The sequence below is a fragment of the Notechis scutatus genome, chromosome 1 (genome assembly GCF_049901735.1).
Source record: "Notechis scutatus isolate UNSWTSFEM ecotype Mainland chromosome 1, rNotScu1.2, whole genome shotgun sequence".
Lineage (NCBI taxonomy): Eukaryota > Metazoa > Chordata > Lepidosauria > Squamata > Elapidae > Notechis > Notechis scutatus.
The window spans coordinates 190,957,264-190,973,484 of NC_142009.1; the positions used below are offsets into that span (position 1 = coordinate 190,957,264).

Consider the following 16,221-nt stretch of genomic DNA (forward strand, 5'->3'; position numbering starts at 1 on the left):
GAGGTCTGTCCTCCGAGCTTATTGTTTAGCTCCCCACTGCCAAAAACTACACCCTGAGCTCCGAATATTCTCAACAATTGCTCCATAATATATTTTTTTAAAATAATAGTTGGATAAGATATATATGATCTTAAGAGAAACCATTTGGCTAAGAGCTAGTGTTGTTGAATAATACACTTCTATTAGGAACAAAAAAAAATCAAATTGTAAATATTGAGTGAGCTTTCAGGCTGCACCATCACATCTGACTTGAAATTTTTATGCCACTCTGCAAAAATTTTTCCATCTGCCTGACTTCCCCCCCACCCACCCACCCAAATTGTAACAGCTTACATTCCTAGGAAAAGGGGAAAAAAATAAAAAACATTCAACTTTTCTATTGCCTAAAGAATTTCCCCCATTTCGTATGTTCATTGGATCAGAATTATTCCCCTCAAAAATCTTTGGGAAACTAAGGGGTAAATGTAAAAGGGACTTATTGTTCTGTTAAAAGTTAAGTCAAATTTATTTCTGGTCCAAACATTCCAGAATAAATTATCATTACTTGGTATTACTGAATATCCAACTTACATCATACTGGAAAACACCCTGAAAAAGTCTAATATGATTAATACTGGGAATCGTATCCTGGTGGTGTCAGAGCGCTGCAGACCCGCCAAATGATGGGTAGGTTTGCCAGTTTGCAAGACACCATTAACATCCTAGCTTTTTTAGAGTGGTGTGAATATCTGCAAGGAAAAACTGAGGTTAGGTGAGGAATACTGGCCACAGATGGGCTGCACTGACATCTTCACATGTGTGCATATTATTTATTATATTGTGATGTCTGATACTGTACATCAGCATTCATCAAGCTTTCTGGCTGGCGGACCAGCGGAGGAGGGGAGGGGAGGGGTTTCGCGGATGCACACCGCTTTCACCAATGCAGCTGTGCACATGCATGAACTCACCCACGCCCTGTTCCGAAGAGGCTGCAGCCAGGCACCAGGCTACAGACTGAGGGTTTGGGACCCCTGCTGTATATGACGTGGCATTTTAAGTGTTTTCGTCATTTGTCTCATCTTACAATCTAAAACGAATGATTGTCCATGAGGTACAAATGGACACAACTCCTGCTGATTACAATTCATAATTTGAAAATGGAAAACAAAAACGGAAATGCGGGCGAGACGATCTTAAAACTGATCAACCTGCGAATTGCGTCAATCTATCATGCCAAAAAAAAAAAAAAAAAAAGGAAAAGAGGAGAGAAAGAGGAGCCTTTACTCACAGATATTGACAGTAGACTTTTATTAACATATTTTACAATATTGATTATTGTAGTTTTAGTTTTACATGTCGATTCTGTTTCTACAGTAATGTACTGTACTTAGATTTCCATTCATACAAGTTATCTCACCAGACGCTGGAAGAATAATAGCAGCAGCAGCAGCAGCAGAAGCAGCAGTACACACAGGCCGTTCTAGCTTGGACCTGTTACGCTCTCCAAGTAAGTTTAATAAAGCAGATTTTTAAGAAGTTACGGGAGGGATCCAACTTCTGTTTCAGCAGCATGCAGGCATATTTCAAGTAGGATTTCCAAACAAGTGTCTCATCTTTTGCCTTTAAACTGACCGGTGACTAATGCACTGGTATCAAAATGAACATTGTGAAATACCAAGGTTTCAAAGTTAAGGCGAATAATTTTACCTCACAGCCATATACACAATCAAAAACATTCCATTTTAAATAACACGTTTTAGTCATTTTCTGAAAACATTATCTCTTGTGAAGTTTCAAACTATACAGAGGAGAAGCCCTGTCATGGTGTTACGCCATGAGACGCCCAGGATATTTCGTCTTATCCTCATAAAATGGCTTGGTTCTCATTGGTGAACAATGCAAAAAGAAGAGAGGAGGACCAGGAGAACTTTGGATGTATTGACAAATCAAGTCATGTTTTAGACCAAAAAATTTTTTTTCCTCCAGTAATAATGGAACAATATACAGATTTGTAGAAATACTCCCAATATTTGCATTCATGTCTTTGTCTACACAATTTTTGATAAAATATATTGCCATGTACTGTATTTTTTTAAAAACCGAAAGGGCTTTGAAGATCCATACACAAATAATCCCACAGCCTGGCCCATGTGCTTTTCTATAGCTGAAGAGAAAGCAGCTTTCAATCAAATGCAAGGTTTTTATAATGAGAACACTTCTTTAAAAATAGTTTCCAGGTAAAGGCTTCCCCCCCGCCCCCAGGAAAAAAATTATGTATGTAAATGTCACAAAAGCCTGACAGCATTGTTTGAAATTGTCAACTCTGCAAGAAAGAAGAAAAGCATTTTGGCAGCGAAATATCAGCACTGAAAAGTACTGCCTGCCTGTGTGTTTCGTTTTTGGTAAGGATGCCCATTCTAGCTGATTTCAAATTCCTCAAAACCAAAAAACGCTCTGATCCTAATTTCTACAACACAAAGGCCTGCTCACATCCTCCCAACCTGTGTGTAAATCAATTTGTGCAACCAGATACATATACTGACTCCTCTGTGTAATCTGGGAGTCAAAGGCTGGGAGGGTGAAATGGGGGGTGGGGAGGTTTTTGACTCTGCCAAACATAGCCTTGCTTTGAAGCCTTGACTTCTCCACTGCCTTCTAGATCAGAGCATCCTTCACTTGAGATGCAAAGGGGGAAGGGTGAGAGATAGGAACCATTTGAGCATGGCCATCTTGCAACTCAATTCCTTACCCCAAGCTGCTTGAAACTCAATTAAGTTTCCAAATAACAGTCCGCTGGCAAAATATTCACAAAGCCTTCTCCTTCACCCTATCAATCTGAAAAAGTCAGCTAAAGGAAATGAGGCGAAGGGCATGCTTGGCTAGGCCAAGTGTCTGACCATGGGGAATATTTGTTGCATGTACACAGGCAGTTGAATAGATGCCTTGGGATTTCTTTGTAATCAAATTAACTGAAACGTCAGACACAACATTGTGTACACGTTGTGTTATATTCAGAGTGGTAAACTATGTATTTTAAAGCTATTTCACTAATCTCTGGAGTATATTTATGAAATTCCTGAGAATGAATAAGGTTTTCAGCAATGCCTGAAACTATTTCAATAGCTCTCTGGCAATAAGCGAAATATTTTCTAAAAATCTTTTAGACATTTCTATACAGTTTCACAAATTGAAAGTGTTACAACTCTTACATACTTACAAATGCATATTGAGCAAAATCTTAAAACACAAAGAAAAGAGAAAGAAAAAAAAGGAGCTGCATGTTTAGCAGGTGCCTACAGATATACAGCTCATCAGCACAATCAAACTGCCCCAATGAGGGAAAAATAAAACACTCAATGGCCATTTGGTGGCATTTTTTAAAGTACAATTTGTGCTTGTTTATTAGTGGATTAGGAAGCAAGAACTATAAAATTAATTTAGATTCCGTATCAAATCGGGAGAACTAATTCTTTTGTGTTTTTAAATGACCAGCACCTAATTAATATAGGGCTTCGTTTCATGACCTGGCTTCATGTTTTCCCAGAAAAAGACTGGGTTCCCGTTTTCTTAAAGCAAAAGCTAATCGAGGGGCAAATGTAATAAAGGGGATGTGACAGTACAACTGTTAGCAACCTATAAACCATTGTAATGTGGCCCCCATCGTTTATTGATGTGATCAAAAGTATGTGATACCCACTGCTGTTCCAGCATTTTGTATCTTTCCTTACATATATAGAGTGGTTTGCCACGCCTGTAATGAAAAGAAAAAAAATCAGAAAAATGGCAAGGCTGATGCAAGATAATTGGCTACTTTAAACACCACCCTCCAACTACGCCTGTCCGGGGCTCAATTTATCTTTCATTATCTTTTATTGGTGTCTTTGACTCAAGTTGGTTGGTTTATTTGCACAATTTCACTTCGGCCCACACCCCATTTTCCACCGGCCACCACAGAATCCCGCCCGTGTGCTACCCAGAAGATGTGATATTTACACGCACAAATATCTCTTCATCTAGCAATAGACCCAAACCTGTTACAACAGAACTCTGTTTAAAAATAAAAGCTTCCCAATACAGGCACAAATGCCTATTATCCATATTTTAAAAAATTACCTCAGATCTCTGTCCTCTTCACCATGAGCGTCCAGGTAAACAGAACCCCAAAGGCAAAACCGATGACCACGAATTATGATGATTACAGATGCATTGATCAAAAGAAAGATACCTGTTCCAGCTCCACAATTTTGTGAGTGCTGAAATGTTATTACAGAGCAGAAAAAAAAGAGATGACATTTATTGTGAGTGCAATTACAATGAAGAGGAAAATATTTTGCTTTAAAGAATAAAACTGCATCATCTCAGAATAATCTTATCCTTGCCTCTTCTGTATCTGTAGAACAGCTGACTTAAACTATGAACATATTATGAGCCAAAATCTGCCTTATTATCAAAGTTATAGATGATTTAGCATTAAAAGAGAAATTAATTCCAAAGAACTGTCTTTTAGACTTTTAGCAATTGGGAACCAGACTTACCAAAAAAAATATTTGTTTTTCATTCTTTCCAATAATTGCTTGATTGAAAGAAGCAATTCATCTAATGCTAATTATTAAAAATATTTTCCTTTCTAAAATATTTTTTGGCAACAGAATAACTTTAAGAGTTTCTTACCAAGACACACTCACAGAAGCTCTGCCGTTTGCAGCATAGTCCTTTCAAACACACAAAAGCACCACAAACTAAACAAACTGCAGGATCTTTGGGAACTTTGGAACAGATGAAACAACTCTTTCTGTGATAGTACTGAAAAACAGTATTATAATTTTCAGGCAATTGCAGGAGGTGTGGCAAGTCCCAGGTAGCTTTTTGTATAAGTAAGACCTGAAAAAGAAGATTTTCAAAAAAAGTTAAATAATATCTTTATGTGCTCTGAGTATGTAATTGTTTCCTTGTGAAAGTAAGTTGACATCTGTTTGACTTTGTCAAGATAAAACATTTTTAAGTATGTTTCTATAGATAAAGGAAGAAATCCCAGGCGGGAATGCCCATCTGGATGACCAGGTAATTTGAGGCCAAACACACTCTTCAGCTCAGTCCCTGCTTTGAGTTTTCAGAACCATTACCTTCAGAGAAATTAAGATTCTCATTGCTTTGTCTTTTCTCTCAACCCAACTCTGTGTGGTTTGTAGATTTTGGGTTTTTTTAGGTTACTTTTCCCTCCCCAAAATACTTTTATGTTTTGTTAACTTAATTTTTCTCTTTTGCTTTACACATCTATTGTGTGTAATCCTCAATGAAATAACCATACTTGAAAACAAGTTTAACACAGCAACACATTCAAAGCAAAAACTGACTTGTTTTTAAAAAAGGTCATTCAGTATACACGTAACTAGTATCACATTAACCCACTGGATACGTATTACATTACATCCTGGTATTTCCCATTGTGGGCTATGTAAAAGGAGAGTCCTGCCAATCTATGGTGGTAAAATATCAGGAGTCTAGTAGCACCTTTTCTGACTAACACATTTTATTAAAAGCCATGAGCTTTCGTGAGTTTCGGTATCTGACAGCGTGATGCAGTCAGAAAAGATGCTACCAAGGCTTCTCCTGAGGAAAATCTGAAAAATTGTTTACTTACCTTGACTTGGGTTAGATGCTTGTCAGCAAATGAGACCAATTCTGAACACCACTGCGATATAATGCCAAAGGCTGACACAGGCCAGTCAAGGCAAGAGGCACTAGGAAACTCTGGCGATTGAAAAGAAGATGGTAGCAAACCCAGGCAATTGGCAAGAACAGTAAATTCTTCATCTTCCTATTGAAGAAACAAAACAATCAAAAGGGAAATAGCTAGATGAGATATATTCCAAAGGAAATAAAATTTCACAATACCTGGCAGCTGGGTAGCTCCCCTCCAAAGAGGTGATGCTGAAGAAGGCTGGTTATCCTGAGGAAAGGCAGGCAGAATTGCTGCAAATAAGTCTCTATGGAGTCTGAGCACCAAGCACTGGAGCTATCCTAAATTAAAAGAAACAAACAAAACAGGTGACTTTATTCTGACTTTTAGCTGTTGGACTGATAACCCCCACATGCAATTTCATAGCGAGAGGTAGTTGGCACTAAAAAAGCTTGACCAAACGATATACATATACTATACCATATCTTCAGTTTCCTCTTGTTCCTGTTCATAAACCTTCCCTTTGAAAAGTTCACTGATCACATGGCTCAATAACACCTGACAAGACTTTTCTGCATTGACCACATTCTGTAATTAAAGAGAAAGTCACCATCAAATGAGGAAAAATAAACAAATTCAGTCATTCCCACAAAGGATTATCAAACTAAGATAAACATTTCAATGCATTAATAAATAATCCCACCAAGAACGGTTCTAATATTCCCTTCAGTAGGGAATGCAAATCTTCTGCATATGTAGAAATGGGCCCTACAAGAGAATTCAAGTGTTTATACATCAAAGCAGTCATAATGCTCTGGACTGGATGATAAATTGGGCGGGAGGGAGGGCTGTACATCCTAATTTTCTACAGCAGGATGCCTTACGGACAAATCAACAGAGGCTTGTTTATTCAAATGTACAAACAAGAATAATGTACTTAAACAAAATTCAGACGTGGAATCTATTTTTATTTCATTGGGAAGCAACATTCTGATTGTAGGTCAGAACATTTGTGGGTGGTAAGAAGCACAATGACCTGGTAAATAGTGTCACGTTTAAGGGAGCCCACCTTGCATAGAATAGCACCAGCAGGCTTGGGATAAAACCAGACTTTCACCCTGCTTGAGGCAGACTGGCAAAAATATATTCAAACTGTGTTACTGTTTGCCTGTGGCATGAATAATAGAATCAAGGTTCATAACTTATTCTATAGCTTACTAACTTACTGAAAAGTATTACAGATAGCTCCAATTGACTAAAATAGGATGGATGGAGTGAAGGGAACAGGGGCATATCAACAGATGGTTGAGCTTTTGAGATATTGGAGCAGTCATCTGCATCCATGTGAAAACAGGAGGACAGAGACTTAATAATAAACAACAACAAAAGTTTGAACCCTCTATTCCAGGGGTGTCAAAACTCAATTTCATTGAGGGCTGCATCAGGGCTGTGGTTGACCTTGGGGGGCCAGGTGGGCGTGGCCAATTCGGTGGGCACGGCCAGCTTGACGCCACTCACTGGACATGGCCAACTGGGTGGGCGTGACCAGTTTGACACTACTCCCCAACCTGCTGGCATGTTTGCATTGAGTAGACCAGGGCGAAGCCACGCTGGCCTGATGTTTCTTCTTCACACTGGGTAGACCAGGCCAAAACCACGCTGACCCAATATTTCCTTTTCACTTTGGGTAAGACTGGGCTGAAGCGACGTGGGCTGGCCCCTTACATTTTCCAGGATGGCCCCATGGGCTTGATCCGACCACATTGTGGGCTGGATCCGGCCCACAGGCCTTGAGTTTGATATCCCTGCTCTATTCCATCCACCTGCATATTACATTAAGGTAGTATTTTTAAAAGGTTATGGCTCTCCAGCTCTGCTGGGTTGTGAATAAAATTTGATGGCAACATCTGATGTGGCAAGTCTGCAACATTTATTTGTCAATGTCTATGAATCCAAGCACGCAACAAAAAGTGATTGTATTCGCACAAGAATCCCAGAGGAGGGAATGGGTTGCCATACACTAACTAATCACTCCTACTTCGTGTGAGTTTCAATATTCAGGAACATTCTATAGAGGGAGGGAAACACAATCTATCTTACTCAGAATTCCCCTCTTGAAGCATAGTTTGAAGTATTCAGACCGCCTTCACTTTTGTCAATTTTGTTATGCCGCAGCCTCATTCTAGAGCCATTGAAATTCATTTTTGTCATTAATCTACACTCACTACCCCATAATGACAAAGTGAAAACAGAATTTTAGAAATGTCTGTCAATTTATTAAAAAGAAAAAAAGTGAAATATCACATTGGCATAAGTATTCAGACCTTTCATTCAGTATTCATTGCAGCACTTTTGGCAGCAATTACAGTCTCGAGTCTTTTGGGGTATGACACGACAAGCTTTGCACACCTGGATTGGGGAATTTTCTGCCATTCTTCCTTGCAAATCCTCTCAAGCTCAATCGGGTTGGATGGTGACTGTCGATGGACAGCCATTTTCAGGTCCCTCCAGAGATGCTCAATAGGGTTCAAGTCAGAGCTCTGGCTGGGGCACTCTAGGACATTCACAGAATTGCCCCTAATCCACTCTTGAATACTTTCTCTGTGTGGTATATATAGTTAATGATGTTATGCTGCTATGGATAGAACCCATGTGGGAGCAATCAGGCATCTTGCAGCGAAGTTGACTATTCAAAGTTGAGCTTTTGTTAAAAATTCTAATAGTAACACAATGGCCAGGATAAAAGAAGTAATGTAGCTATTTTGATTTATTTCAAAGGGTTTCAATACTTATCGCCTGCTTTTATTTCTGCCCAATCAGACGGACTGTTCAGTCATCAGCTAATCCCCCAAAGCACATTAGTCGTCATCCAGACAAAGTACTCAAAGTTAAAAAGGCTTTTAAAGGGCTTTCTGGATATAAGGTTCTGTAAATATTGCTTTAGATTTTTTTAAAACAACGTAATAACAGTATAACAATTAAAAAGGTGTAAGTATTTTTTTTTGAAAACTATCATAAATAAGCTCTTAAAATATTTCAGAAGTGTTAATCTAGCTGTCCCTTGATTTGGGGTGGGTGGGGCAGGGGGACCCCACCCCAAACAAACCCCACCCCAAGCTTGTTTTTTTGGGCAAACAAGTGGAGGCAGGGGCAGTCCGGGAGGCAGTGAAGGGCGGGGGGGGGGGGGCTGTGTCCACGGGATCAGAAAGAGTTGGACGTGACTTAGTGACAGAACAACAATATAAAAAAAAATCAGATGCACCATACTTTTCTACAGCAATCTATTTAATTCTAGGCAGCAGTTATTTTAAATGCATGTACGGATAAATCAAATCTATCCCCTTTATTTTCTACTAAGAACAACAGACTATTGATTGAACTAATTATGAGAAAGATTAAAAAGCTGGTCTGTTTCCAGTATATGGCAGCAGCACTCCAATTACATTGGAGAATTTACTCATTAACAGTGGGTAAAAAGCTCAAGGAATATGTGCTAAACTTTTATACCAAGAGTCACTTAATTGAGATGGGTAACTAAAGAAATTGATTGATTGACTGATTAACTCATTAAATATTGACTCCTATAATGAATACATTTTAAAATAAAACTGGCAGTAATGCTGTGATGTTGTGTTAACAGTTGTGCAATGACGTGTTACATGCCACACGTCACAGGATCTGATTTATTGCTTCTGAGCACCCCTGTTTCTCAGCACTGCCACAGTAGGGCAGCCTTCTATTTTCCTATCTCAGATAGCAAAGTCCATCTTTCTGATTGCATTTCTTCTCTTCCGTATGAACAAAAAAAGGGCAGTATAGTGTTTACAGGTCTATGTTTCAGCACAGACGTGGATCGCGGGGCGCAAGTTGCAAGACATTTGAGATGGGATCAGGGGTGGGATTCAAATAATCCTATCGCTGGTTTGCCGAAAATATGAGTGTGCGTGCATGTGCGCACAGCTTTTGCGCATGCGCGGTGAGGCTCAACTGAACAGGCATTCGGGGCCGCCTACTCCCCTCTGTCTCTGCTCTCCATCTCTTCTCTCCACTGCTGCTCTTGCTGGGAGGGCAGACTGCAATTTAGCAGCTGTGAACCCCCGCTTTGGGTCCTCTTAAGTCCCATCCAGAAAGCATGTGGGCCTGCAGCACAGAGAAGCAGCAGCCATGTTGATTGCGGTTTCTCAGTGGTTTCCAGATGGGACTTAGAGGACCCAAAGCGGCTGCTCACAGCTGCTAAATTGCAGTCTGCCCTCCCAGCAAGAGCAGCAGCGGAGAGAAGCAGCTGCCGACCCAGAGAGCACATTGGAGCGTCTCTGCGAGCAAAGCCTCGTCAACAAGGGACGGAAGAAGCGGCGGCAAGATCTCCGCTGCAGTGCTTTCCAGATGGATCTTCTTAAAGGTAAGAAGAACCGTCCAGGACCCAAACTGCTTTGGCCCTCCTGTGCCCACGCCGCTGCCCCCCACAGCCTTCAGCCTAGTGCGGCAGGCCACAGCCCGAATACATTGCTTTGGCTTGCGGAGCCGTAGTTTGAGGCCGGGGGGGCAGCATGCGGGGGGAGGCCCAGGGCAAGGCCGGAGCTGGGGAATGGCACCTTCTCCAACCCAGACAAGGTGAATGGCTGAGCTAAAAACAAAGAAATTTAGGGCAAGAAAGGACAGGGGCAGGGCCACCCAGAGGTGGTATTTGCCGGTTCTCCGAACCACACAAAATTTTCCTGACCGATACACCTGAACCGGTCCGAACTGGCTGAATACCATCTCTGGATGGGATCCTGCTTTTCATTCAACCCAAATACTCCAAGACTAATCAAGACAGGCTTAAGGTGTAAGAGCTGCAGAGTCCTACAGCTACATTCCAACAAAAACATTTGACTGGTGCTTATCTAAGAGACAACTACCTCCTTAGCAACCTTCTTCAGATTTTTATGAAATAAACCAACCTTTTCCAGAGCTCCTGAATTCATCCAAGTCATCTTGTCCTCTGGGCTGAATTTCACAGAAAGTGCAACTAGAGCTTGTATGTACAACAATGTGAAAAGCACTTTTATGATACAGACAAAGTGTTCTGTAACAATACAAAAATATCATTAGACATTCTCAGGCCTCACATTTTTATATATTAAAATATGGTCCCTAATTCATAGAGTCTATAAATCTGCAAGTATTTTTCCCAGATGAGCAATCAAACATCAAGACAATTATACTGCTGAGACAACCATTCTAATTTTAAGCTTGCTGGGTTAAATCAATGTTTTATTACTGTTAGTTCATGTTATAAATTTTAGTATGTTATCTCACTATACTGTACTACTCTTCATTTATTTATTCTGCAAGTCATGTGACTAAACTGAATAAGGCAATTGTTCTTGCATTGTGTGAATAATTTTAACAAATCTCAACAACTTTTTCCAAAACCATGTTAAAAATAAGATATCACTGCCTTTTAAATAAACTAATCTAAAATATTAATTATCTGATTATAATAATGAGATCTTTCCCCTAATAACCAAGAGTGGTAGACTAGACTGAGAGTTCTCATAACAGGCAGCACAATGAATAAACTGCATTAATTAAGAGTTATTTCAATGATCAAGGATCTACCAAAAGCGGGTAGTTTTTTGTTGTCTATCCCTCAGAAACAGCTAAGCTTAGTAATCTGCAGAAAGATATAATTACAGATATAACAATTCCATAAGCCAAATCATCTTTCAGAATTTGTCTTCTAGATATTCACAGAACCCACAGATTGTTTGGAATGTTTCTATATCACTTTTTAAATTTAAATATTTCCTGAAATACTGCAGCCAGAACTGAAAGGGTGCTTGCTAATATGAATGCAGCACACTTTACGGTTATCACTATAGCATTCTATGCTATGTTTCTCATAATTTAAATTAAATAGGATTGGCCTTTCTTCTGGTTCATGATATAATGCTGGATCTGTGCTAAATTAGCTTGCTTTAAGAACAAGTATCTGTGCTTCCAATTTGCTGAACTATAGCTCTGATATCCTTAATCCATGGCCATGTTGGTCAAAACAAATGGCGTTCTAGTTAGGCATCATCAGAAGGAGCAGATGTTTTCCATCCATGTATTGAATACTGTATCCCAGAGTTCTCCCTAAGTTCTACATCTCCTACCAAGAAGTAAAACTTAGTAACAAGCTTCCACGCTACCTTAACTTTTTCTTATTTCTCAATTTGCCCAATTTGAGGTTTTCTTCCCATCATGTAACTATCTTTACCTCATTGACCTGTTCAGTTCCCAGACAACTGAACACACGATTCCACCATATTAGAAGCTAATAAATATCAGAAGATTCATCGCCACGAACAGATCTAAATAAGAGCTAGATTAAGTAGGATGCTACTCACACTTGAGTGTGAGCTTATATATAAACATATATGCTAAATGTATGAGTGTATCACTCTCTCTGCATGTGTCTATGTGTGTGTAAACAGAGACGCACCAAAGCTACAGTATTTGCGAGCAGGTGTACTTATGAATGGAACTGGATGGATGGAAGGAGAAGGGAGAAATCCCTTTCTTTCTGCCATAATCCTAAACCAGATTCCTCTCAGGTGTAACCTTTCATTACCCTTACTCCTAACTAACTGCCTCCCTAAGGCTTTATTTTTTTATCTTTAGACAAGTCTGATCTTCATTTATTCATAGAGAAAAAGAATTCTTGCACAGCTGATTATGCCTTTAAAGGAACTCAGCTGAGGTATAAAATAAATCATAAGAGTGAAGCCAACAGCATGTCAATTGACTCTATAAAAAGTGAAATGTTCCTTTATACTGTAACAAAATAACAGAATGTATCCTGTAATATAGATGTGCAAAAGGAATTAGGTTAGCCTTTTCAAATCATGAAATTAAAAGCTTTCAAAATATGCAGTAATAAATAATTCCTGCTTCCAAGATATCTTCAAACTCCAATAAAATGCTTGAATATATGTTCATACCACAACCATTACAAATACTGTATTATAGCAGTTACCACTGTCCTCTGTGCCAAAAATGCTAGTTTGCATAGTAAAAATATTCATCCTCTCCACTCTCCAGCAATCACAATTCATTGTGAAATATTCAATACTTTTATTCAGCAAACAAGTGAAGGAAGGTCAAAGGGGAAAAACCTTTCCATGCTCCTGCAACTCAAGGAATTTAAAAGACATTTTTTGGCCTCATGGTCTCCCTCCATTGTTATTTGATAAAGTTGAGAAGACAAGTCTTCTAGATATGGCTGCCAAAGTTGCAACAAAAATTCTGCCTGCTGCCAACCTCCAGAAATAAGGTAAAGTCATTCCTAAAGCATACCAAGCAAACAAGATTGGCTGCAATTCTCAAAAATTGCAAGAGAGAGATAAGTTACTGCCCTCTGTCTATTATTTATGTAACTTTTGTAATGTACCTTTGCGCAGTGGCTGAGGCATGGTTAAGATCTGGATGAGCAAAAGAGATGGGACATCCTTATAAAGCACTGGAACCTCTGGCTGATCCTCACTGCACATGCTAACAAAAATACATGCCGTTAAAATCCACATTAATTTTCTCCAAATTTAAATACATTTCTCGATCCATTGCTTTTTGATTTTAAGTATCAAATATAACAACATCAGTTAAAAGTAAAATTGGAAATATTTCGATTGAGATGGAATTTATTTCACCTTGATTATCTAATCATATTTGTTACATATGAAGAAACCAAATTAAGTTTGAATGCAGTGGGAAAGTGTTATTTAAGAACTTTGTGTAATAAAACAAGAAAAGATAGACTAAAAAGAATGAATTGGCAATAGATGAATGCAGATTCAGAACAAAAGTACAATATAAGTACTTCTGAAAATGGGACAAATGGAAAAACTAACATGTGAAGCAAATTGAAGCAAAAACCAACACATGAAGCAAATTGTACAAGCAAAGCTTTGCTTAGCCTATAAAATGGCTTCCCTGCTGATTCACCAAACTTGCTGTAAAAAACATTCAATAAAAATTCATGGTTATATGAAACTCTGACTGGCATTCTAACTTCCTGAACTTAAAAAAACCCTTGTGAATATCTATGTAAATGTGAACACAGGGATTGATAAGCACATTTAAAATGACTATTATAGTACTGCAAATAAATTTATATTTTTGCTTGTATTCAATCTTCTCAATAATTGGCAATATTCATTTCTCTTTCAGGTATATTTTAACAGGCTACTAAACTTTCATAAATTAAACAGAACTTGATCTTCACAAAAACAAATGATGCATTTAGTTCCTTCACTAGAAATGAAAGTAAAATTCTAGAAAATGCCAGTTTAGATAAGCTCTTTAGTTTACGACAAGCATCAGAGTAAATTAAGCCTTAAATCGACACTGTCATATATTAAAAGCGTAAGCAATTTCTTCATTGTGATATGGAAGCTGTCCTTTAAAAATCTGTTTGCAGTATAGAATATCTACTCTACTAATCCCTTCAATGCCTGTGAGACAAGTTGATAAATATAGCTTTGCAATACACCCATAGAATCAGTTAGTGAGGGAAAAGCCCTAATGTTTTTCAAGGAAAAAGACCTCAATTATTACATATTGAGCAAAAAATTGCCAAGTTGGTTTAAGAGCTTGTAGATTCCAAATTCAGAGAAATTGACAACATTGCTGGGAATCATGGCTGAACCAAAAAAAGCAGGTTTCCTCATTGCTGACTCAGATTTCCAAATGCAACCTATATAAATAAACTATGGCTACACTGAGCTAATAAGAACCAGTTTGATTTAGTGGTGAAGGTACCAGGCTAGAAGCCAGGATCTGCGAGTTCTAGTCCTGCATTAGGCATGAAAGCTGGCTGGGTAACTTCGGGCTAGTCACTCTTGATGTCAGCCCAAGTCCTTGGAGATTGAGTAAAAAAAATGGGACGCTGGTATGGTGCAATTCAAGGGCCATGCCACATGCTAAATAAGGGCATCCTCATTTAATGGGCTTAAGTTTCACATGTTTCCCATAGATATTCTTTGTCATAGAGGCTAAAGTTCAAGGATTTATTGAGAAGAATGCTCATCTACTCAAGAAAAAAAGGGAAAAGGTTAGGGGAGGATGGTAGGGACATCATGGGGATTTAGAAGGGGTGGGGGACGTAACTGCCCAATTTTCTCGTAAATACGCATTATGTGACTAGCCACACCTACCATAGTGGCCATTATGTGAATATGCAAGAGAGCAGCTATTTGTCTGAAGAACTAGAACATGTTCTCCAAACTCCAAGGATTTCCTGTGTTTTTGCTAACTCAAGATTTTTTTAAATAAAACAATGAGCTTTCAAACAAGCCACAGTCACTCTTGAAATAAAGCCCATCATGCATTTGGCCAATGCTTTTCTAGGGGTGTACATAACATGCTTCAATTAATCAAGGAACACAAACAATATTGCTAACTAGGTAGGTCTGATATTGTCTGATATAAGGGTTTTATGGAGTCTGGAAGGCATTTTTAGGGATTATACTACTGTTTTATGCATCCTGCATCCAAATCCAAGAAAATGCAAAACTAATTTTTGCAATTATGATATGTTGAGGGGATTTTGGACACCAGTTCAGAAACTGCATGCAATGCTTGAGATTGTTATCTTAAACAGGATTATGTAACTTTCCTTGATTAAAACAAGGTAAATATTAAAAATGTCTGTGTACTTACTCCAATTCTTCACCCTCTATCAACCGTGTCAGTTTCTTCCATGGATTGTAAGCAGAATCAATGCTGTAGAGTCTCATGTGCATAGCCAACACATGAAACAGCTGATCTGTAGAAAGAGAAATGAAGGGGTTTTTTTAGATGAAATTTCTCCATTTTATAACCCTTTGAAAAGGTTTATTTAGCATTTTTTAATGTTTGCTTCCTTAAGCCCTGAGTTTGCTGGAACAAGACTTGAAAAATTAATTCCAATCCTAGATAAAATAATGAAATACCACTGCCATGATTGAATTTCTCTGGTGCTACAGGTGAACACTTCAGGGGTTCTATTTACAAGATCAGAGTTACAAGATACAATGGCCCGATGCTGGGCTGCAGCCTGTTCAGAACCAGAGTACAGAAGTGGTGTGCAAGTACGCGCAAAGCTGAATTTGTGAACGCGGTGTGCACATACATGTGAAACCGTCTCCTCTCCCTCCCCCTGCTGCCACTGCCACTTCCGCCAATCTGCTGAGCTGGAAAGGTTGGAGATTGCTGTACAAGATATTCTCCGTTTCATGGAGTGCTTCCATTTCTCAATCTTTCCCATTCCTAGCAAGAATTCCTTAGAACTCAGTCTTGGGTACCTCTTTATTTTCTTTATTGTAATCTACCTCGAGGCTCTCTGATTTTATATATCAAATTCTGCTACTACGTTTTTGCTAATGACTTTGAGATTCAGAATGGGACAACTCGCTGCAGGAAAACTCAAAAATACAATTTAATTATTTAAAATAAGAAAAAAACAGTTTTTTTCTTATTCACATTTCATTTGTCCTTCCCATAGGATCTTTTCTTTAATGATTCTATTTCACTGTTTCTTCAATATTAGTGTAACT

At 38.7% G+C, this 16,221-nt stretch overlaps 1 protein-coding gene across 6 annotated transcripts in view; it reads right to left on the reverse strand.

Annotated features, from left to right (window-relative positions):
- Positions 1-1,273: 1,273 nt before the first annotated feature.
- UBR3 (ubiquitin protein ligase E3 component n-recognin 3) overlaps positions 1,274-16,221 on the reverse strand; it is a 100,358-nt gene continuing 85,410 nt past the window's right edge. For all 6 annotated transcript variants that reach the window (XM_087949741.1, XM_087949742.1, XM_087949744.1 and 3 more), the window contains 9 exons: positions 15,347-15,452; positions 13,080-13,180; positions 10,603-10,727; positions 6,143-6,250; positions 5,878-6,003; positions 5,624-5,800; positions 4,654-4,863; positions 4,096-4,235; positions 1,274-3,733 (listed from right to left, as the gene is read on the reverse strand). In XM_087949741.1, coding sequence (XP_087805867.1) covers positions 3,616-3,733; positions 4,096-4,235; positions 4,654-4,863; positions 5,624-5,800; positions 5,878-6,003; positions 6,143-6,250; positions 10,603-10,727; positions 13,080-13,180; positions 15,347-15,452 — 1,211 coding nt within the window. In that variant the 3' untranslated portion in view covers positions 1,274-3,615. The remainder of the gene's footprint in view (positions 3,734-4,095; positions 4,236-4,653; positions 4,864-5,623; positions 5,801-5,877; positions 6,004-6,142; positions 6,251-10,602; positions 10,728-13,079; positions 13,181-15,346; positions 15,453-16,221) is intronic.